This window comes from Agelaius tricolor, unplaced genomic scaffold (genome assembly GCF_023055355.1).
Source record: "Agelaius tricolor isolate 1412-34295 unplaced genomic scaffold, bAgeTri1.0.p SCAF_25, whole genome shotgun sequence".
In the NCBI taxonomy this organism is placed as follows: domain Eukaryota; kingdom Metazoa; phylum Chordata; class Aves; order Passeriformes; family Icteridae; genus Agelaius; species Agelaius tricolor.
In genome coordinates this window covers 3039697-3061289 of record NW_027269285.1, presented here as the reverse complement: position 1 = coordinate 3061289, position 21593 = coordinate 3039697, and the positions used below count along the sequence as shown (strand labels likewise).

General features: G+C 52.5%; 4 protein-coding genes across 8 annotated transcripts in view; 3 read left to right on the top strand and 1 right to left on the bottom strand.

Moving 5' to 3' along the window:
- The window catches only part of VPS53 (VPS53 subunit of GARP complex), a 64602-nt gene extending 61598 nt beyond the window's left edge, over positions 1-3004 (top strand). For both annotated transcript variants that reach the window (XM_071447533.1, XM_071447532.1), the window contains exons 21-22: positions 83-187; positions 479-3004. In XM_071447533.1, the coding sequence (XP_071303634.1) occupies positions 83-187; positions 479-649 (276 nt within the window). In that variant the 3' untranslated portion in view covers positions 650-3004. The remainder of the gene's footprint in view (positions 1-82; positions 188-478) is intronic.
- Positions 3005-5972: 2968 nt separating this feature from the next.
- RFLNB (refilin B) lies at positions 5973-12443 on the top strand. Of its 2 annotated transcripts, XR_011682427.1 has the most exons (4): positions 5973-6253; positions 7599-7708; positions 9733-10350; positions 10882-12443. XR_011682427.1 is itself a non-coding variant. In XM_071448058.1 (3 exons), exons 1-3 carry the CDS (start codon positions 6050-6052, stop codon positions 10061-10063), a joined length of 645 nt encoding a protein of 214 aa, XP_071304159.1. In that variant the 5' UTR covers positions 5973-6049; the 3' UTR covers positions 10064-12443. The 2 variants fall into 2 exon arrangements, 1 of the variants encoding a protein (XP_071304159.1); XM_071448058.1 differs by having other exon boundaries at positions 9733-12443.
- Positions 12444-13968: 1525 nt separating this feature from the next.
- Positions 13969-16874, bottom strand: LIAT1 (ligand of ATE1). Its single transcript, XM_071447512.1, has 4 exons — positions 16410-16874; positions 15901-16312; positions 15324-15479; positions 13969-14564 (listed from the first exon to the last, which is right to left on the bottom strand). Exons 1-4 carry the CDS (start codon positions 16872-16874, stop codon positions 14185-14187), a joined length of 1413 nt encoding a protein of 470 aa, XP_071303613.1. The 3' UTR covers positions 13969-14184.
- RPH3AL (rabphilin 3A like (without C2 domains)) overlaps positions 16240-21593 on the top strand; it is a 52291-nt gene continuing 46937 nt past the window's right edge. Inside the window, exons 1-2 of one of the 3 annotated variants that reach the window (XM_071448054.1) lie at positions 16240-16861; positions 21380-21510. The gene's annotated coding sequence lies outside the window, so the exon portion shown is untranslated. Of the gene's footprint in view, positions 16862-17935; positions 21511-21593 lie in introns of those variants that run through there. The other 2 variants (XM_071448055.1, XM_071448053.1) reach the window with 2 other exon arrangements.

The window sequence follows — 21593 nt, the reverse complement described above, 5'->3', positions numbered from 1 at the left end:
CTGTCACTCCTGTGCCAGAGTTGACTGAGCACTGCCTTTAATTCCTGTTGTTTGTCTGATCTCTTTTTCCTTGTCTTGGCAGGTGGTGATGGCTCCACACGAGCCCCCAGTTGTGTTTGTGGACAATTACATCAAGCTCCTCGCTGACTGCAGCACTGACACATTCCAGAAGATCCTCGACATGAAGGTGAGAACCAGTGCAGGGCTTCTGTGCTGCTTTGGGATTGCTGGGGACTTCAATTCAGTGTGAATTTTGAGGGGCTTGGGGATGAGAGAAGCGCTTTAAGACAAGTGTATCTTTACTTTGAAAGTAGAGTTGCTGCTGAAGAAAAAGTTTCGAGTTCATTTCACATTTTGATACCTGCTCTGCTCGGGATCACCCAGAGCTCTTTGTGCTGGCTGAGCGGGAGGTGGAGGTTTGAATGGGCTGTGCTGCAGGTGCTCCCAGGTCAGTGAGTGCTGTCCCTTGCTCCCTCAGGGCCTGAAGAGGAGTGAGCAGAGCAGCATGCTGGACCTTTTCCGCCTGCGCCTCCCCGCTCCTCCCCCCGGCGGCGACGGCTCCGGCTCGCTCTCGCTGAGCGCTCCCACGCCCGAGCAGGAATCCTCCCGCATCCGCAAACTGGAGAAACTCATCAAGAAGAGGCTCTGAGCGAGCACAGGGGAGCTCCCTGCCTCGGGGCTGCTGGCAGGGAGGGGGAGCAGAGCTGGTCAGGTTGTGATTTACACCCCTGTGCTGTCCCTCCCCGTCCCTGCTGTGATCTCTCAGCCATCGCGTGCCGCGACGCTTTCAGACTGAGGAGGAGGAATCTGACCAAGGTGTTGCCCTCAGCTTAGCAGGAGTGATACCCAGGGCATTGCCAGACCCATGGGATGGAGAAAACAGAGGCACCTGGAAGCCAGCAGCTACAGAAACCATTCAGGTGGATTCAGAGACTGTCTGGCTGTGATACACTTGGTGTCGCAGCTTTTATCCTGGCTGAGCTCCTGCTGCAGCACTGAGGGTTTTGCCTCAGTTCTCACTCCCTCAGTTCTCACTCCCTGCTGCAGAGCTGTTCCTCTGATTCATTATTTATTGTGGGGTGGGGGGAACCAACCCCATCACCACCACCAAAACCCCAACCCTTTAACAGCTGGGATCCAGACACCTGCAGCTCCACTGGATCAATGAGATGCCCAGGAGGGAACCCCAAGGCAGATTTCTCCCCTGCTCCCAGGACAGGCATGCACACAGCACCATGAAACAGCAAGGCAAATCCTTTTCAGAACAGGAGGAAAGGGCTGAATTAATGCCTTCTGCACCCTGGCAAAGCTCCTGCCAACCAGCTGGCAGCCTCTGTTGCTGTTAGAGCTTAAAGCAGGACCCATGTGGAGCCCTCTCCAGCTGCTTGGTACTTCCCTGGTGTGTGCTGGGCTCATCTGCTGTCCCCAGTGGGAGTTCCCATCCTTCCTGGCCAGCATCTGTCCCTCTCTCCACAAAGAGCCCTTCATGGAGCGAGTGTCAGACTGCTCCAGCCCCTCATTCTCACTCCAGCTGGAGTGTCCTGAGCAGGGATGTGCCACCTTGGCACCTCTGCTGCCCTGCAGGGAGAGGTGCTGGAAATGTTGGCTCTGTCAGGGCACCAGGGTCACTTAGTGGCACAGGAGGCTTTCAGCAGCCTCAGGCTTCAAGGCCCTCCTCCTCCTCCTCCTCCTCCTGCTCCTCTGAGCCTCATCTTGCAGCAGTGCAGAGGGGAGGAGAACCAGCAGTGAAATATTTTGGATAACCCAGCTCCCTCTTCCCATGGCCCAGCTCCTGGCTCCCAGGCACTGAGCCAGCGTGGAGCAGGGCTGGGATCAGTGGATGCTTCTCCAAGGAGTCTCCATGCACTGAGGCCTCACCTTTTTATTAGCACTGCTGGATTTCTTCCCAAACTCCTCTGTGCCCTTTCTGGGAGACTTTGAAGGCCTATGCCCAGCCATGAGTGCATCCCACACGGGTGTAGGGCAGATCAGCCAGTCGTGCCTGTGTTATTTAACTCAAACTTCACTTGCATGTACAGGAAAGGCAAGTCCTGTACCAGTGTGGCAGGTGAGGAACAACCATGCCTTCCTTCCTGGGAGGGTTGTGCTCCCCACCAGGGCAAGTTTGCGCCTTAGGACTGTATTTGTTTAGGGGCTGTACTCACAGGGATTGTAAAAATCACTCCTGCACATCAGGGAGGGCAGATCAGACTCCAGGAACATGAGTTCCATCCAGCCAGAGCTTCACTGGGATGGGGAGTGAAGAGCAGCAATAACAACACCTGTGGGGAGGGACAGCAGTTTCTCATCACTCCAGTTTTACAAAGCTGCTGTTGCCTCCTGATTCCCTGCTAGGTGACAGAAGGAGGAATGGTTGAAAGCACATTGGGATTCTGAGCAGCCATTCCCCAAGGACAGATTATCTCAAGGTGCATGTGCAGGATGGCTCACGAGGTACCACACTGCAGAGCTGGAGAGGAGGGAACATGGGTTTGCAGAGATTCATTATTCCCATGAGGGGATGAATAATTTATTTTAGATGAATTTTTCTTTGCTTTGTCTAAGGCTAAGTCTCTCACTAAATTATGAATAGCTGAAGACGATGTTGAAGTTATCATCGTGTGTCTTACCCAAAGGCTTCCCCCATTTCATTCTCTGCATTTCATTCTGTAGATAAGAGGAAATAAAATGAGAAATGAATTTTTAGTTTCAGCCTTTGAAGAACGCTACAGGGCTGAGTATTTGGAGTTCCATTTTCAGAGAGCAAATCCACAGTTTCCTACTTCTGGTGTAAGAGTTTTGTGCCCCTGGCTCTTGGGTGTTTATTAGGTTTGGCAGGTCTCTATTTGTGCATTAGCTCTTTGGAGTTTACAGCTTTGGGGAATAAAGGATGATTATGTGTTTTCTGTACAAAATGCCACTTTTTATGGTTTCAGACTGGGGTGTAATCCTGGCTGTACGTGGGGTGTGACACTAACGTGAATTAAATGGTAACTGATGCTCATTGCTGGGTGTTTCTGTATGGCTGCAAATCCCAGTGGCTGGGATGGACCTCACCCAAACTGTGCTGGACCCAGCACTCCCTGCTGTCCGTCTGCTCCTGCAGCTCCTCTCTGCCTTTTCCACCTTCTCTGGCACCATCCACACTCACAGCAGCTCCCTGCACCGCGTGGGTGGCTCAATGCTCCCGACCTTGTGCCTCTAAATAATCACATCAGTTCTGCTGTCTGCCGCTGCAGGAGTGATTTCTGGGAGATCCTAATTTTTCCTTTGGAATTAATTAAGGGGTAGTGCCTTTTTCCACACTCTGCATGACGCTGGAGCAGCTCCTTTCACTCAGAGAATTAATGACTCATTTGCTTTTCTCCTGGCGGTCCTGCCCCCCCCGCCCTTGGGCAGGAGCAGCGCCGGGCGCTGGGTGTTCCTTTCTTCCCCCAGATTTACAGCCAAGACTCTGAGCATCCCAGTGACGATGGCCAAGCCTCCACGAGCCTCTGCTTGGCTCCACGAGGGCGGTGGCAGCAGGGCTGTAAAAGCTGATGAAACCTCGGCAGCTTCAGCCACGTGCTGTCAGCGCTCGTCCCTGCCATCAGTCCCAGGGCTGGGTGAGCACAGCTCCTCTGTGACCCATCCTTTCCCAAAGTTATTATTTCCAAAGTTTTATCCTTTTCAGGTACCACAGGATCCTTTTGGTTTGCCTCTCCCAGCTATGGGGCTGTCATGTGGCATCGGCTGTGGTTTCATTGCTGATTAAGCTGAGCACGCCCGGCCTGGTGGAAAGTCCTTTATGGAAGGAGGATCTTGATAAGAGACTTTTATCTGCCCCATCCCGCCTGTGTGTGGGCAGTTAAAGAGTAAATAATGTGGACAAACAGGCAAGGGACAAGATTTCCAATGGCATCAGGGAATGGCACAGGTTGGTACAGTTTGAGACTTGAAACCAGTCAGACTTTCCGAGGGGGCAGAGTACACGGCCTGAAAAAGCTGAGCCCCTGTACACAGTGACTCAACAGTATTTGAGTTATTGAGCAGTTAAAATTCTGCTTAAACACTTCCTTTCCATCCTAGCAGGCAGAATGGCAGGGCTGGATGTTGGTGCTGCAGGAGACCTTCGGGTGGGCTGCAAAGCCCAGAAATGAGAACCTGGAAAGGCACAAAAAATTAACTTTTGTGTCAAGCCATGCCAGAATGGGAGGTTTTTTGCTGGTAAATAAGGAGCAGAAAGATTTCCATGAGTTCTGCTTATCCCAGGCACTGAGATCCCTCTGTCTTGGACCCTGATCCCCATGGGAGTGGCTGTGGGAGCACCCACAGCTCTCAGAGGTGGCTGCTGGGATGTGCCACACTTTCTCCCCTCCTAAACTGCACTTAGTGGGTTGTTGGCAGCGTGGGTTTTCACCCAGGAGCTGCACAGCAGCTCTGAAATGATGATTGTGTTCATCTGGAAACTGCTCCAGTGCCTTCCAAGGCATCTGATTTCATAAAGGGCTTTTATGGGAGATTTTGGAGCGAGGACTGATCAGTTTTCCTATTGCTTGCAGAGACCAGCATCTCTTTTTTTGGGGGGGGATACACTTAAATTAGAAGGAAGAAAACACCTGTCCAGCACATTTGCTCAGACCCCAAAGATTTCAGTCAAAATTCTTAATGTTCCTTTTCTTTCCATCTGCATTTTTCAGCAAAGACAAACAGCCTCATAGTATTTCTTCAAAGGAATGTAAATTCCTTGAGGAAGTCTCCGGAGTTCCCAGCACCGCATAGCTGCAAACCACAGACGCCTACGGCTGAAAGTTCTGCTCTGCTTTTAATTTTGGGGCAGGGAAGGAATTTTTTTCAGAGGTTTGGGCTCACTTGTGCTGGGCCCATCAGCCCAGACTGCTGCTTTCTGTGCAGGGGAGTGTTGACTTTGGCCGGCTGCAGGGTTGCTTTCCCTCCACAAGAGTATTCCCCCACCAAATCTGATGACATGGCGCAATTATTTCATTAGGATTTTCCAAAAAAGGTTCCCTCGCTCTCCTGTAGTGCTAGAAAGACCGTTTCCTTCTGCTCTCTTGTTTCAGCTTCGGCAGCTTTGCCTGAAAAATGCAATTAGAGGCAGCAGTGCTGCTGCCTGAGCCTGAATGCTTGGGAATGGGGAGGGAGAAAGAGCAGCCTGGAGGGAGAACTTGGGGGGCTTAACCCGGCTGCCAAAATCCCTGCTGTTGGGGAAAGCACCAATGGAGGTGGGGGCAGCCCAGCAGGATCTGGCAGCTCTTTCAGAGCTTCCCAAAATCCGTGCTGGCAGCACTTTGGGATGGTGCACTGTGGGTTGGACCGGGATGTGTGGAGGGCAGCTCATCAGGCACGGTTCCACAGAATCCCAGAATGGTTTGGGTTGGAAAAGAGCTCCGAGATGATCGAGTCCAACCCGGGACTCATCCCCACCTTGTCAACCCCACCAGAGCACTGAGGCCGGTCTGTCCTTACCCAGGCACGGTGACTCCGCCACTGCCACCTTCCAATGGCAAATTCCGAGCGAGGGGGCAGGACGGGGGTGCGGGAATGGGGTCACCAGGAGGGCAGGGACTGCGGGAAAACGGCGAGTACCGGGAGGACGGGGACAGCCCGGGGGACGGGGACACCGGTGGGACGCAGGGATACGGGGACAAGGGTGGGATAGAGGGACACGGGTGGGATACAGAGACACGGGTGAGACACAGGAACATGGGTGGGACACGGGTAGGGTACAGAGACACGGGTGAGACACAGGGACACGGGTGGGATACGGATGGGATAGAGGGACACGGGTAGGGTACAGAGACACGGGTGGGACACAGGGACACCGGTGGGACACGGATGGGATAGAGGGACACGGGTAGGGTACAGAGACAAGGGTGGGACACGGGTGGGACCCCGGGACCCCGGTGGGACCGGGCCGGGCACGCCCCGCCCCTGTGTGGCCCCTCCCCGGCCCGGTCCGCCCCGCCCGCCGCCGCCGCCCGGGCGCAGCCGGCGCAGGGAGCGCAGCGCGGGCAGGGGCCGGGCCGGGGCAGGCGGCGGCGGCTCGGCCATGGTGGGGCGGCTCAGCCTGCGGGAGGTGCCCGACCTCCCGGACATGAGGAAGCGGGGCGACTCCGGCCTCGACAGCCCCGACTCCGGGCTGCCGCCCAGCCCCGGCCCGGCCCCGCCGCCCTGGCTGCTCTCCTCGGGCAGCCCCGACCGCGCCGCCGCCAACGGGCTCCCGGAGCCCGAGCCGCCCGCGCCCTCGGCTGCGGTGAGTACCGGCCCCTCCCCGCTCTGCCCGCACCCTCCGGAGCCCCCGGGACCGGCAGCCGCGATCCCCCGGTGCCCCCGGTGCCGCCGCGGCAGGTGCGGGGTCCCGGCGGAGCCGCTGCCCTGCGGAGCCGCCGCGCTGCTCCGCGCATCCCGCGGGGAAAGGAGGGAGGAACCCGGGTCTGGCCGCCCTGGGATGGGTTGGAAGAACCGCCCGCTGGTTTTTCTCCGTTTTCACCGGGCCCTCCGGCCGCTGTGGTGTCCCGGAATGGGTTTGCACCGGGAGGGAATGGTCCCGCCGGGAACCGGGGTGGCCGGGGCTTTTCACAAAGCTCTGTCTGCAAGGGAAGCTCCTGTCCCTCCTGGCATCGCTGCACGTCTTTGGAAATCCCTGTGGAAAGTGAACTCCCGTTATTCCGGAGTGACCCGGAGCAGTAACTTTATCGTGCATAAACTGCGGTTTCAGTTAATTTGGTTTTTCACCAAGTAGTTTTTGGATGTTGAGCTGCTGGTGCAAATACTTTGGAAACTGCAGATTTAGAGGGAAAATCCTCTTTCTGCAGCGTTGCTGCTGTGAAATTGGAAAAGGCCATAGGAGGGAAAGATGCTCACAGCCCCCCAGCCCCTCGATAGCAAAGACACGTGCAGAGGTGGCTTCAGAAACACACACGGGTTGGGTTCCATCCTTCAGGGCTGCTTTGGTTTCCTCGGGCTGTGGGATTCGGTGTCGGCTCGAGGTGCTGGGTGTCAGGAGAGGAGCACAGGGACAGGCAGTGAATCACCCGCCGCTCGGCAGGAATGAGTTAATCCTTCCCGACGCTTGGTGTGTGAATTAGGTTGGATTTAATGCCTTCAAACGGGAGCCAGGGCGTAGCTGTGGAGCAGGGAGGTGGCTCACGGCGAGGTGCCCTGTGGTAATTTCCTCTGTGGTCTGTCTGTGGGGGTATGGGGTGAATTCAGCAAGGAGGGAGTTCTCAGACACCAAAAAATGTTGGTTCTAACTTGAGTGTGGGTTCATGCAGGGAACAGACTACACTGCACAGGGGGGCTGCCTTCCTCTCTCATTTCCCAGAGTGGCTCCTCTGCATTAAGCTGCTCAAGTTAGGACCTTGTCTTCAAAAAATGCTCCTGGCCACCTCTAGGATGCTTTAGACCAGTGTGGAGTCAGGCCTAAAGGATGCACCTGTAGCACATCTTGGTATAGCAGATCCTCCTGCATGTAAATGTGAACCTCAACAGCTCCTTACCGAGGGATAAATAAATCTGTTTCCCTGAGAACGTGCTGCATTGTAACATAAAAGGTACAACAGTATGGTAACATAAACCATTTTGCATTTCTTCTGCAGAGTTCCGTGTTCTCCCCCAGCCCCATTCTCTCCAGCTGCCCTCCAAGACTGTGTCCTTTATCCTTTGGTGAAGGAGTTGAGTTTGACCCTTTACCAGCCAAGGAAATAAGGTAAATATTGTGTTACAGTCATCTCCTTTGGAAGGAGTTAGAAGAGTTAGCCTGTAAAGGAGCAGTTAGGCCTTATCAGTGCCTGTGAGTCAAGTTAATTTATTTGCAGAGCCATTGTTCACTGCAGCTGTACATTCCTGGACCTGGACATTTGTACAGGCTAAAGGAGTGTTCAGCCTCTTTTAATCCCACCCATATGGTTGTTTTGTTGGTTATTTTTCCAGGAAGACTTTCTTACATTTTACTCTCCTGCTTTTCCTTCCTTGCACTGCTCCAAACGTTCCCTTCAGCTGATTAACCAGGAGGCAATCATGAGGGAAGACCTTCAAAGATCTTCCGAGGACTCTTTCATTAAGGGAAAGAAATTTTGTTCTTTCAACCTCCTGGTTTTATAATAAGCACTTTCTATCTTAACAGCTGTGGATGGTTGTGTGAACTAAAAGAAATGTTAACATTCAGAGGAGTGCATAATTCTTTTTTTTTTTTAATGCACTGCATCACTTCACAGCCTGTGAATTATTCCTTTGAACACCATGATTTGCAGTAATGAGAAAAGAAGGCTCCCAGTTGATGACTGTGCAATTAGAGGAAGGCTGATAAAATCAAATGGAAGCCTAATGCAGGGGAGGGTAGGGAGAATTATGTCCTGGTGTGGGGAAGGAGCTGTGCTGTGGCTGGAATTGGAGGCAGTTAACTCCTTAGTTAGTGGAAAAGCCAACAGAGTTGTCGCAGTGTGAAGGAGATTAAAACTTTCTTTTGCAACCCAGGCACAGAGGATTTGGGTGTGCAAGCTGGAGTGTTTTCCTGCCAGCTGAATCTTCAGGAGTTTGTCTTCAGAGAGTGCCCCGTGCCAGGGGTGATAGCAGAGCACTCCTGGGTGATTCCTGGCAGAGAAAAGCTGAGGAGATAACGTGTGCTTCCCAGCCCAGAGGAGCTGGGATGTTTGTGTGCCAAGCCTAAATGTGGATCAAGGCCTCTGGGTTTGGGAGTTTGCAGGAGGTTTGTACATTCACAGAGCTCAGGGCTGAGAGGACGTTCTGGTAGTGCTGGCAGCTGGGCTAGGCAGTGATAATCCTGGGAATGCTGCTGACATGAGGCTCTTTTCTCATCCTGTAAATGTGTAAGACACCAGCAGATGGTTCTTTGTGAGGTGGGGTGAGGAGCCACTCCAGTACCTGACAGTTCCTCTTCCCCACAAACCCATGAGCAGAGCTCACAAATCCCCTGCAGCAACCCATCCTCAGCCCTGCTTCATCCACCTCAGATGTCCCATCAGTTGTGCTGATGCCAGAATACACTCATGCAAATATGAAACCTTGTCCTTTAAAGAATCACTGGCCTGAGACTACACAGAGTTATTTCTATGGACGAGGTCAACAATGTTTAAAGGTTGTGTTTCTGTGACTGGAGCTTGTCTCCGACAGAAATGCTCTCCTAGCTACAAGCTACAATTGCACTGCTGTAGTTAAAACTCTGTAGTTTATATTAGAATTACTTCTTCCTCACTGTAGTCACTCTTTGGGCCCCTCAGTTTGGGAAGGACATTGAGAAGCTTGATTGTCCAGAGGAGGGCAACGAGGCTGGTGAGGGCGTTGGAACACAAACCCTTTGAGGAACAACTGAGGGAGCAGGGGGTGTTCAGCCTGGAGAAAAGGAGAGTCAGGGGTGACCTTATCACTCTTTACAACTCCCTGAAAAGTGGTTGCAGTCAGGTGGGGTTGGTCTCTTTCTCCAGGCAGCACTGACAGAACCAGCGGATATAGTCTCAAGCTGCGCCGAGGGAAATATAAGTTGGATATTAGGAAAAGAATTTTTTACAGAAAGGGTGATAAAATACTGGAATGAGGTGCCCAGGGAACACCTTTCTGCCCAGGGAGCTAGATGTGTTTAAAACAAGACTGGATGTGGCACTTGGTTTAGCTGGGTTGTTGGGGCTGGGTTGAACTCGATGATCATAAAGATCTCTTCCAACCCAGTGATTTTACCTGATTATTCCATAATAAACACAGGCTCTTCTGTTTCAGGTACACCTCCTCGGTGAGGTACGACTCGGAGAAGCACTTCATCGCCGACGTGTACCTGCCCGTGGGGCTGAGCGTGGCCTCGTGCAGCCAGACCATCGTCTGCGTGCCCAACTGCTCGTGGCGCAGCTACAAGGCCGAGGTGCGCTTCGAGCCGCGCCACAGGCCCCGCCGCTTCACCAGCACCACCATCATCTACCCCAAGCACGCCAAGACTGTCTACACCACCACGCTGGACTACAACTGCCGCAAGGCCACGCGCAGGTTCCTCTCCAGCGTGGAGCTGGAGACCTCGGAGTGCCTCAGCGCCGAGTGCGGCCTGGACGGCTGCTGACCGCGGCCTGCATGGCTGCTGAGGGCGGCCGCCCCTCTCGCTCCGATCCGCCCCTCACGTACTGTGCTGACTCCACTTGCTAAAAGCAGGCACAGACCCCCTCTCTCAGCTCTTAATTCCTGCTTTTAAGCCTCACGGCAGCCCGAGCGTGGTTTTCTGTGGGAAAATAACTTGGCGAGGGGCTTGGCTCTTCGCCTCCCAAAAGCCGCGAGTTCCCTCCCCTTCCCCGCTGTAATCAGGTGAAAATAACAACGGGAAGTGATTTCCCCCAGAGGAAAAGGTGACAGGTAAGGAGGAGTGTGGGGTAGTGGTTGGTAGGTGGAGATCCATTGGGTGCTTTGGTGTTGTGCAAAAAGCAAGGGCAGTTCACTCTCTTGCAGAGGATCCAGCAGGTTGTTTGGTTACACATATTGCTGTCAGCCATTTCAGTTTAGATCATGTTTTCTCCAGAAGAACCATCCCCTGGAAATTGCTGGAAAAGGCTAACAGAGAAAACCCCAGAATTCTGCATTTAACACATACAAAAATGTTAACAAGTGGCATTCACATTTTGTGTGAAGGTGTAAATTGGGAAGAAAAGGCGTTCTGAGCAGAGTGGGGGATGAACTGCTTCTGCAGCTCCAGGCAGCAGAGACAGGACAGTGTGATTCCAGTTCTTAGGGTGATGAGGAGCCCTTGTTCTGTGTGACACACAAGTGTTTCTGTGCCTGCAGCAGGGCTTGTAACAGAGAATATCAGGCCAGAAATTATCCCTGTGTTGTTGGATCTTGGTGATGTGGAGGTAGAAAACCACAAGTGCCTTATTTTTGCCCACACAGGCTGCGTGCACTAAAGGAGCTGTAAACCAAAGCAAGATTCAGATAAAGTGCTGGACAGAGAGACCCAGAATGGCCAAGGAGGTGCTGGATCGGGTGTGAGACACTGTTGTGGTGGGGTTGGGAGGAGGTAAAAGTAGCAAGGGACAGGCAGGTTTGTAGTGCATAACAAAATCCACAGCTGTAGCTCTGCTTCCCAGCTGAGCTTGTCATAGCACAAATCTGTGTCCTGGGGATTGGGGATGTCACTGGGATGGGGCAGCCTCTGCCTGTCTGCAGGCTGCTGAAAATCCTCTCCTGAGTGTGTGATGAGTTTGGGGACCAAAGGGAATAGCTTCAGATACTATGAAAGTCTGTCTGGATGTTACGTGCATTTGTTTATCGTGTGCCTTGATGAAAATAAGACAGAGAGGTTTCCTTGTTTCCCCAGAATTTTTTTTCCTGTGTTGACAGAGTGTAGTGTTGAGAGCATCTGCTTTGGGGAGCGTGGGTTGTGCTGGTTTTTTGTGTGGTGTAGTCTCTCAGAAACACCTGATAGACCTGTCTGAGCTGGACACCCACGTGTTCCAAAACTCCCCCAAGGTGTGGGTGTGCAACACCAGTCCTGGAGCAGCTTTTAAAGAGGACTTGGCAGTGCACAGCCCCAGGGGTGAGTTTTGTCAGTGGCAGCCTCGGGAGGCTGTTCTTGAGCTGTGCTTAATGTGTGTTTGTGCAAGTGTGATGGATGGTGTGGAAGTGAATCCCAGGGAACTAAAAGAAGTCGGGAGATGAAGAGTGCAGCAGGAAGGAAACCTTGAGTTTGTATAGTTTGGGTTTTTTTTTATTGTTTTTGTTGGGGTTTTTTACTTATTTATTAGCTCAGCAAAGAACATCCTTCACCTTTGGTACTTGCCTCAGAGAGGCAGCTCCTAAAACAATCCCAGGATGAGAGAGGACACGGCCGGGCAGGCAGCGCTCCGGAGCTCAGAGCAGCGCGGCGTCACCCTTAAACACTTTGGTCTCAGGCTGCAAGATGGGGAGATGTGTCTTAAACAGATGATGCAATTGTGCCCTAAGTGTGCCCCAGGATGTCCTGGTGGTGTAACAGAGGGCCCAGCTCACCCCACAGCCCGTGGGGTTTCACACTCTGCTCGGTGGGTTGCTCCATCCCTCGCTCCTGCAGCTGCTGCTGCTGCTGGGCACAGGATTCAGGGAGAACACGGACCCTGGATTGCTCCCACAAATGCTCTCCCAAGGAATCCACTTGGAACACATCTAAGAGGAGGTTGGTTTAAGTTGTAGCCATTAGCTGTTCCTAGTTAGAAGCAAAATAACCCACAAAATGCCCCCTCACGCTCCGGTTTTAGGATAAAGCACCTGATTTTTATAAAGCAAGCAAACTTAATGTGTACCTCTTAAGGATATTTTAATTGGTAGAGATACCTTTTAAATTATTTATGTTCCAACATTTGCAAAGCTCTGATTAGCTCTGTGCAAGTGTTCTGGTGTCTGTGATGTTTCCCACCCCCTCCTTCTGATTTTCAATTTGTCTTTTACTTTATTGGTAATAAATGATCTGAAAACCATCCTGCAGGGAAGTCTCTTTATTTCTCATTCAAAGCTTTTCAGTGTTTATTGTGGTAGTTACTTAGAAATAAATACATAATATTTCCTGCCAATCCCATCTCCCCTCCTTTCTCTTCTATTTTTGTTTACATATTCTAGGAGGGTGTTTCCTATATAAAACTGTCTATATTAAAAACCAAACCAACACCAAATGTTGTGGATTTCTCAGTTTAGTAAGACATTGAAAAAGTTCTTTAAAGACAGCTGAAAATCCTCTCCTTAATGTGTTTGAGTCGTTCATCTGGTATAGTTTTGTTTTTAAAGAGAGTTTCTGGTATGAATTTCAGCATATCCTACAAGTGAAGAACTAATCCCTTTCAAATATAACATGTATTTATCCAGGCAGGAATTTATTTTAAAAATGTAGATGCTCAAATGCTGCATTAGTAAACATAGCACAAATATAAGATTAGAGTGTGTTATGCATTAAACTTTATAAAACCAAAAGAGATGATTATAAGCTATTGTGTTGAGAGAAATGCTCTGGTGGTTTTCTGGATGCTTAATCTGTTCTTTTAACCTTTCCACATTTTGCAGGCGTGCTGATTTTGTTAGTGACTCTGGCAGAGCAGGAATGGATGTAATTGAACATCAGTTAATTAATTCCTAATGGGATTTTTTGCTTACTTTTTTATTGTTCATCTGGTTATGTGCTTGTGGAAGCTCTAGAGTTGCATGTAATGACATTATTGGGGTCTGGGGAGCCGTGGAGCTGCTGCAAAGCTGCTGCTTCCAGCAAAAGGCTCTGAGAGCTTTTGGGTATCCTGGAGTTTTGAAGTATTAAACAGGAGAAAAGCCACTTATAAACATCAATGCTGTATAAAAGGGTCGATTTAAAAAGCCATCAAGAAAAAACCTGAGAAGTCAGCACAGTGTTTTTCAGGGAACTTCGGGGAGACTTTCAGATGTCACCTAACTTCCAAATCTTCCTGCAGTGAGGGCTGGGCTGTTCTCCTTAAATATTGTCATGACACTCTGTATGAAAAACATTATTTTACTATAAAAATTTGAAGTTGGGGACTACAAGGCTGCTCATGTGATTTTTAATTCATATTGGCCCAATGAGCTTCTAATTAGCAGCCACCATTCCAAGGAAGCCCTGTTGGTTCTGGATGTGCTGTTTCCCTTTCACATTTGCTTCTCCAGAATGTCACATCTGAGGGTCTGGGATAATGAATTTTTGTTACAAAATAAACCACTCAACCTAACAATTGGATCAAAAGCCAGGAGGTGAGGGCTGCATTCCCATCCTGACTTTGCAGCTCGCTCAGTTTCAAGGAAGGTAAGTTCATGTGCCTGGAAATAATTTCAGCCTCTAAACAAGGTGTCTGGTCCTTCAAGTGCTCAGAGATCTGCAGTGTACAACATGAATACTTTGAAAGTTTAGCAGTGTTATTTGTAAATAAACCAACAGCAATAATTAGCACAAACACAGTGTGCAAAGGAGCACTTCTAATTATTGATGCAGTCTGAGTTGCAGCCATATTTTAACAGATTGGTTTGTTTATTGAAATATAAATGTCCTTTTCTCCACACAGACATTGAGGAACCACTGTTAGGATACAGAAATTGTTGGGATTTTGGGTGACACCCCTAGTGCAGCTCGGAGGCTCCTTCAGCATTCATTTCACAGCAATTCTTCAATCAGCATTCAGGCACAGCAATTTTTGCTCCTCCAAATAATTACTGCAGGAATCTCCTTTACCTGCTGCTGCCATGGAGGGGTGGGGAATTCCTGGCAGCTGGGAAGTGCTCCTGGATGTACAATTCATACCTTTTCCTCCTGTTCACCCTATAAACCTGCAGCCTTTCCCTCTCTGCCTGGGGATCCTCCAGAATCCCATCCCAGCGGAGGCTTTGGCTCAGCTGAGCACAGAGACCTTCCCCTGCCCCAGCAGAACCCAAAATGCTGCCAGCTGATGCTACAGCCTTGTTTATTTTTGCATCTTCCTGATTCCCCTCTGCAGAGCTTTGGGCTGAGTCAGGGTTCCTCCCAGGAGCTGGGATGTGAAGTGCTGGAGGGGAGTGGGCCCGCTGCTTTCTGCTTTTGTGGTCTTGTTCTGCTGTTGAAATGATAAATGCTGTTAGAAAAAAGGTAAGTGTTGCCTCTCAGGCTTTCCTGATTATTTCATAAAACAAAAATAAAATGAGCCAACGGCTTGCTGTGCCTTAATACAACCCCAAATCTATGGGAAAAATAGTAATGGCCCAAAAATCTTATTTTTAAGTAGGAAATAGATATTTTTCCGATTGGCCAGGATAGGGATTGTCACATCTGTAAAATGTATTTATTGAAGCTGTTAATGCATTAATAGCACTTCTGCACTGGCATCAAGTTCACTGCATTTGCCTGACTCAGTTTTAGCAGGAAATTGATTCTGAGTTGTTGGGGATTTTTTTTAAGCTGCCATCCATTAATAAAGTGAGCCATATGATTTTATTTTTTTAATAGTACAATTTCTGGAAAATTTCAGGCACTTTTTGTACTAAGACAGAGCAAATGAATGGAATTATTCCTTTGCACAGAAAATTTTTTGAATTTACCCTTCCTTTTCTGTAGTTTTACCAACCACTCACCCTGACTGATAGATCAGTGCTGTAACCCAGTGCAAGGGTGAATATTTAAATATCCCCTAAATATTAACAGCATCCCAACTCCCGGGCAGTTTATGGAATTCTCTATTCCCCAGCAGGTGCCTTCTGCCTCCTACTGCAGTTACATGTGCTCCATCTCTGGGATCAATTTGTAGCTAGAGAGGAAAATCTGTGTATAAACAGGGGGCAGGGCAAGCTTTTAAATCACCATCGGTGGTTTCCTGGGAAAAGCTGGTTTTTCTCACCTGCCCTGGTGCTGACGGTGATGGCACTGGTGGCACTCCTGCGTGGTGGCTTCTTCCTCCCTGGTGGCTTCGTGCCAGCCGCTGGAGGGGGTCCCGGGTCCCTCCTCCTCCTCCTCCTGCCCTCATCCCTCTGCTGCCCAACAGCCCTGGAATGGCCTGGCAGGGAGCAGAGGGAGGAAATTCAGCAGCCCCAGCGTGGCCTCCCTCCTGTCTGTGACCCCTCTGCACCTCCCTCCCCTGTGAGCCTTCCCCCCATCTCCCTCAGCCCTTCCCTGCCTCCTCCTCTTCCTCACTTTCTCCCTTCCCCTCTCCTCCCTCCATGCCAGTGCCTTCCCTCGCTCCCGGCAGCTCTCCAGGGCAGGGTGACACAGGGACAAGCCTGGACTCGCCTCTTTGTCACTGGGAGCCGTTCCCTACCCTTGTCCCTGCGTGAGCAGGTGCAGGGCTGTGCCTGTCCCTTGTCCCCTGTCCCAGCCCCAGGGTGCTGCAGGATTGGCAGGGGAAGCACCAAACCCCAAATCATCCCATCCCTTCACACACCTCAGCCCTGTAAATCAAGGGGCTGAGGGAAACTCACCTTTCCCTTCCTGTTTCTCTTGCCCGGTTTGCCAGTGGGGGGGGGGCCAGCGGCGGCGGGGGGGGGGGGGGGGGGGGGGGCGGGGCCGTGGGGACAGAACTGCGCATGCGTGCGGCTGATCCCGGAAGCTCGGCTGCGTAGGGGGTGCCGGCGGAGCTGCGGGAACGGAGCCGCGGCTGCGGCTGCGAACGCCGGGACGGCCGTGGCTGCAGGAGGCGGCGGAGCCGCGGCATCCAGCAGCTCTTAAGCGGGAGGCTGTGCTGGGGAAGGCACGGCTCGGCCCGCCATGGAGCGGCGGCGGCAGGAGCCAGAAAGCGACCGCGGGCGGCGGCGGGGCGGGCTCGTCAGCGGGAGATGATCCCGGGGTGGCGGGAGGGGCGGCGTGGGGGCGGCGGGAGGTGCTGCGGGGCGGCTATGGCGAGCGATGGGCTGGTCGGCGGCTCGGCCGCGGCGTGCGGCCGCTGGGGGCTGGGGTGGCTGCTGGTCCGGCGGGCAGGGGCGGCGCTGACGGGAGGCTGGGCTTGAGCGGCAGCAGGCACAGCAGAGGCTGGGCTTGAGCGGCAGCAGGCACGGCAGAAGCCGGGCTGGAGCGGCAGCAGGCACGGCAGAGGCTGCAGCCACCGGTGCAGACGCCGCGGCACCGGCACGGGGTGGTGGGCGGGCTGGGGCGCTCCGGTCCCAGCGCAAGCGGTGCCGTGCCGGGACCGGGGGATTGCGCCCAAACGCCGGCAGGGACGGGCGCGTGGGCAGCTCGGGGTGCGCTGCGTGCGCTTGGAACGCCGGGCGGGGGGGGGGGCGGCAGAGCTTCCCGCGGCACCGCGCACAGGAGGCACTGGGGGCGTGGCGCGGCCGCGCCAGGCGTGCTCGGCACTGCAGATCCGGAAGCCGCAGGGAACTGCAGAGGCGGAGCAGCAGCGGCGGGACTGGGGCCACAGCCGACCCCGCTGTATCGGCAAAGGGGGTGAGGGGGACATGGGGGGCGGCAGGAGCGGCCGCACTCGCGGGTAGAGGGGGGGGGGGGAGCGGCGGGGGCAGGAGGGGGCGGGGCCGCGGTGACGCGGAGGGGGGGCTCGTAGAGGCGGGATTGAGGGGCGGGGCCCGCGGGAGCCGGGAGAGCGGGAGCCAACGGGGTGGCAAAGGCGGGGATGGCGGGAGCGGTGGGAGGGGCCACGAGGGCGGGGGCGGGCCGGCAGGGGTGACCAGCACCGCCGGTGCCGGAGCTGTGCGGTCGCGCGGGGGGGGGGGGGGGGGGGGGGGGGGGGGGGCGTGTCGTGTCCCGCTGGAGACTCGCGGCGGAGAGGGGCGGAGTCACAGGAGGGGCGGAGCTCGGCGGGGTGGCTGCTGCAGCCATCCCCCGTGCAGCAAACACAGCTCAAGCAGCGCCCAGCGAGCTGGGACCACCTCCTCGGCAGGCAGATCCCGGCAGGAGATCCTATAAAAGTGCTTTAAAAACCTGTGTCCTAAAAGTCTCTGGGGAGGACGCCGGAACGGCACGCCCTTTTACGACAGTTTTGCTTTACGGCACCTTTTACGACAGTTTTGCTGTACGACACCTTTTACGACAGTTTTGCTTTACGGCACCTTTTGCGACAGTCGCACTTTACGGCACCTTTTGCGACAGTCGCACTTTACGGCAGCTTTCACGACAGTCGCACTTTACGGCACCTTTTGCGACAGTCGCACTTTACGGCACCTTTTGCGACAGTTTTGCTGTACGACACCTTTTACGACAGTTTTGCTTTACGGCACCTTTTACGACAGTCGCACTTTACGGCACCTTTTACGACAGTTTTGCTTTACGGCACCTTTTACGACAGTCGCACTTTACGGCACCTTTTACGACAGTTTTGCTTTACGGCACCTTTTACGACAGTCGCACTTTACGGCACCTTTTACGACAGTTTTGCTTTACGTCACCTTTTACGACAGTCGCACTTTACGGCACCTTTTACGACAGTTTTGCTTTACGGCACCTTTTACGACAGTCGCACTTTACGGCACCTTTTACGACAGTTTTGCTTTACGGCACCTTTTACGACAGTCGCACTTTACGGCACCTTTTACGACAGTTTTGCTTTACGGCACCTTTTACGACAGTTTTGCTTTACGGCACCTTTTACGACAGTCGCACTTTACGGCACCTTTTACGACAGTTTTGCTTTACGGCACCTTTTACGACAGTCGCACTTTACGGCACCTTTTACGACAGTCGCACTTTACGGCACCTTTTACGACAGTTTTGCTTTACGGCACCTTTTACGACAGTTTTGCTTTACGGCACCTTTTACGACAGTTTTGCTTTACGGCACCTTTTACGACAGTCGCACTTTACGGCACCTTTTACGACAGTTTTGCTTTACGGCACCTTTTACGACAGTTTTGCTTTACGGCACCTTTTACGACAGTTTTGCTTTACGGCACCTTTTACGACAGTTTTGCTTTACGGCACCTTTTACGACAGTCGCGCTTTACGGCACCTTTTACGACAGTTTTGCTTTACGGCACCTTTTACGACAGTTTTGCTTTACGGCACCTTTTACGACAGTTTTGCTTTACGGCACCTTTTACGACAGTCGCGCTTTACGGCACCTTTTACGACAGTTTTGCTTTACGGCACCTTTTACGACAGTTTTGCTTTACGGCACCTTTTACGACAGTCGCACTTTACGGCACCTTTTACGACAGTCGCACTTTACGGCACCTTTTACGACAGTTTTGCTTTACGGCACCTTTTACGACAGTCGCACTTTACGGCACCTTTTACGACAGTTTTGCTTTACGGCACCTTTTACGACAGTCGCACTTTACGGCACCTTTTACGACAGTCGCACTTTACGGCACCTTTTACGACAGTTTTGCTTTACGGCACCTTTTACGACAGTCGCACTTTACGGCACCTTTTACGACAGTCGCACTTTACGGCACCTTTTACGACAGTTTTGCTTTACGGCACCTTTTACGACAGTTTTGCTTTACGGCACCTTTTACGACAGTCGCACTTTACGGCACCTTTTACGACAGTCGCGTAGTTTTACCAACCACTCACCCTGACTGATAGATTAGTGCTGTAACCCAGTGCAAGGGTGAATATTTAAATATCCCCTAAATATTAACAGCATCCCAACTCCCGGGCAGTTTATGGAATTCTCTATTCCCCAGCAGGTGCCTTCTGCCTCCTACTGCAGTTACATGTGCTCCATCTCTGGGATCAATTTGTAGCTAGAGAGGAAAATCTGTGTATAAACAGGGGGCAGGGCAAGCTTTTAAATCACCATCGGTGGTTTCCTGGGAAAAGCTGGTTTTTCTCACCTGCCCTGGTGCTGACGGTGATGGCACTGGTGGCACTCCTGCGTGGTGGCTTCTTCCTCCCTGGTGGCTTCGTGCCAGCCGCTGGAGGGGGTCCCGGGTCCCTCCTCCTCCTCCTCCTGCCCTCATCCCTCTGCTGCCCAACAGCCCTGGAATGGCCTGGCAGGGAGCAGAGGGAGGAAATTCAGCAGCCCCAGCGTGGCCTCCCTCCTGTCTGTGACCCCTCTGCACCTCCCTCCCCTGTGAGCCTTCCCCCCATCTCCCTCAGCCCTTCCCTGCCTCCTCCTCTTCCTCACTTTCTCCCTTCCCCTCTCCTCCCTCCATGCCAGTGCCTTCCCTCGCTCCCGGCAGCTCTCCAGGGCAGGGTGACACAGGGACAAGCCTGGACTCGCCTCTTTGTCACTGGGAGCCGTTCCCTACCCTTGTCCCTGCGTGAGCAGGTGCAGGGCTGTGCCTGTCCCTTGTCCCCTGTCCCAGCCCCAGGGTGCTGCAGGATTGGCAGGGGAAGCACCAAACCCCAAATCATCCCATCCCTTCACACACCTCAGCCCTGTAAATCAAGGGGCTGAGGGAAACTCATCTTTCCCTTCCTTCCTCTCCCTGTTTCCCTTTCTCTAGCCCAGTTTGCCTTTTCCTTTCCCTCCCTCTCCACCTTTACTCCCACCAGAATAGTGGAAGCACATTTTCTGAGGCAGCAGCATCTCTCTGAGGTTTTTGGGGCTGGTGCAGCTCTGTCCTTGCTGCTGGGGGCTGGTGGGAAGAGCTGTGAGACCCTGGCAGACTCCAGAGGTGAAAATCCTTCCTCACAACTCCAGGAACAGCTGCTGAATCCATGCTCCTCTTACAGGTCCTCACCCTGGGAGGAACAAGTGGTTTAATCCTTTTTGGGTGCTTTTTCCTCCTCCTCCCTTCCTCTTTTGTCCTGATGTGTTCAGCTGTGGCACTGCTGGTGGCAGTGGGACAGGAGGTGGCATCAGGCTCCTGCTCCCATCCATGCTCTCATGCCCAGTGCTGATGCTGGACAGCAGCCAGAAGGTCCCCAGAGCTGCCTGTGGATAAAAGGGACAGTGACACAGGGCAGAAGAGAAGGAAAGCAGCAGCAGCAGTGATGGAGTGTAAATAATTCATCCATACCAGTGTGGTATTTTTGGAAGGGGATTACTTGTTGCTGATGACAAGTGGTGGATGTTGTTAATTTTATTATGATAAAACCTGACTCGCCAGCCAAAATTAGAGCCCAGTGGGAGCTGCTGGCCTGAGCTGCCTGTAAAAAAAAATCATCTTCTGACAGCTTTTCCCTGGATGTCAGGACAGGTAGGAGCAGCTTTCTCCTGGCTGATCTGCCCATCCTGCTGCTGCAGGGGCTGGGAGCTGGGGTGCCCCTGGCAGCAGATTGGGTTATCCTGAAAGGGCAAAATCCCCAGGCAAACCCCAGTGCCCTTTTTGACTTTGGATACAACTACACTGAGCAATTTCTCTAAATTTCTCAGTTTATTCCCAAATGTGCATCATTTTCCTGTGCCACAGAGGCATGGAAGTTGTGTATGAATCTACACATGGGATACCAAGGAAGCCTTGTGAAATGATCTTGTGGGAGCTGCAGGCTCAATGTGAACAGGGAAAGGAGAATTAAACCTGAGCCTTGCCCATGCAAGCAAAATGTGGATCAGAATTGGGAATTTTTATTTAAAACAGGTTAAAAAATCTGCAGATTTTGCTGCGAAGCATCAGTATTCCTCCAACATTTGTTTTGTCTTGCACACCCTTGAGCAGGTGTGCTCTGTAAACAAGACCTTTTTGGTTCAGATTAGGGACAGAATCATTGACATTTTATTAAGGAGAGGTAATTAGAGGGACGAACACAAATTGAATCAGAGGATTGCAATCAGAGCAACAGCTTGGAGAAAAGCCCTGGACTTCTTGCTGTGAATTGTGAAGCAGCTGAACTGAGCTGGGGCAGTCAGGCAGAAGGGGAAGCAGTGCCAGACAGCTCCTTGCTCCAGTTTTCCTGGGAAATTGCTGCTCAGAGATAAGGATCCAGCCAGGCTGACCTCCTGGTGTTCATCAGCCCAGTGTCCAAACTGGGAATCCTGGAGCACTCCAGGATTCTCCCAGCTTGGACCATTCTGCTGTACAATAAAGCTGCTTTTAAGCACCTGTGGTTCCTCTGCAGGACCAAGTTCAACCTCTCCAAAAAGCTGCTCCTTCTTTGCCATTCCTTGGGGAACATCCCAGCCTGAGGTGACACAGGAGAGGAGAAGGGATCAGCTGAGGGCAGGCATGGTGCCACTGTCAGCAGCACTGGTGAGCCTGCAGGAGGAGGTTGTTATCCCTCATTGTGCTTGTCACGGGGATATTTTAAATCTCTGGCAGCTGTGATCTGGTGA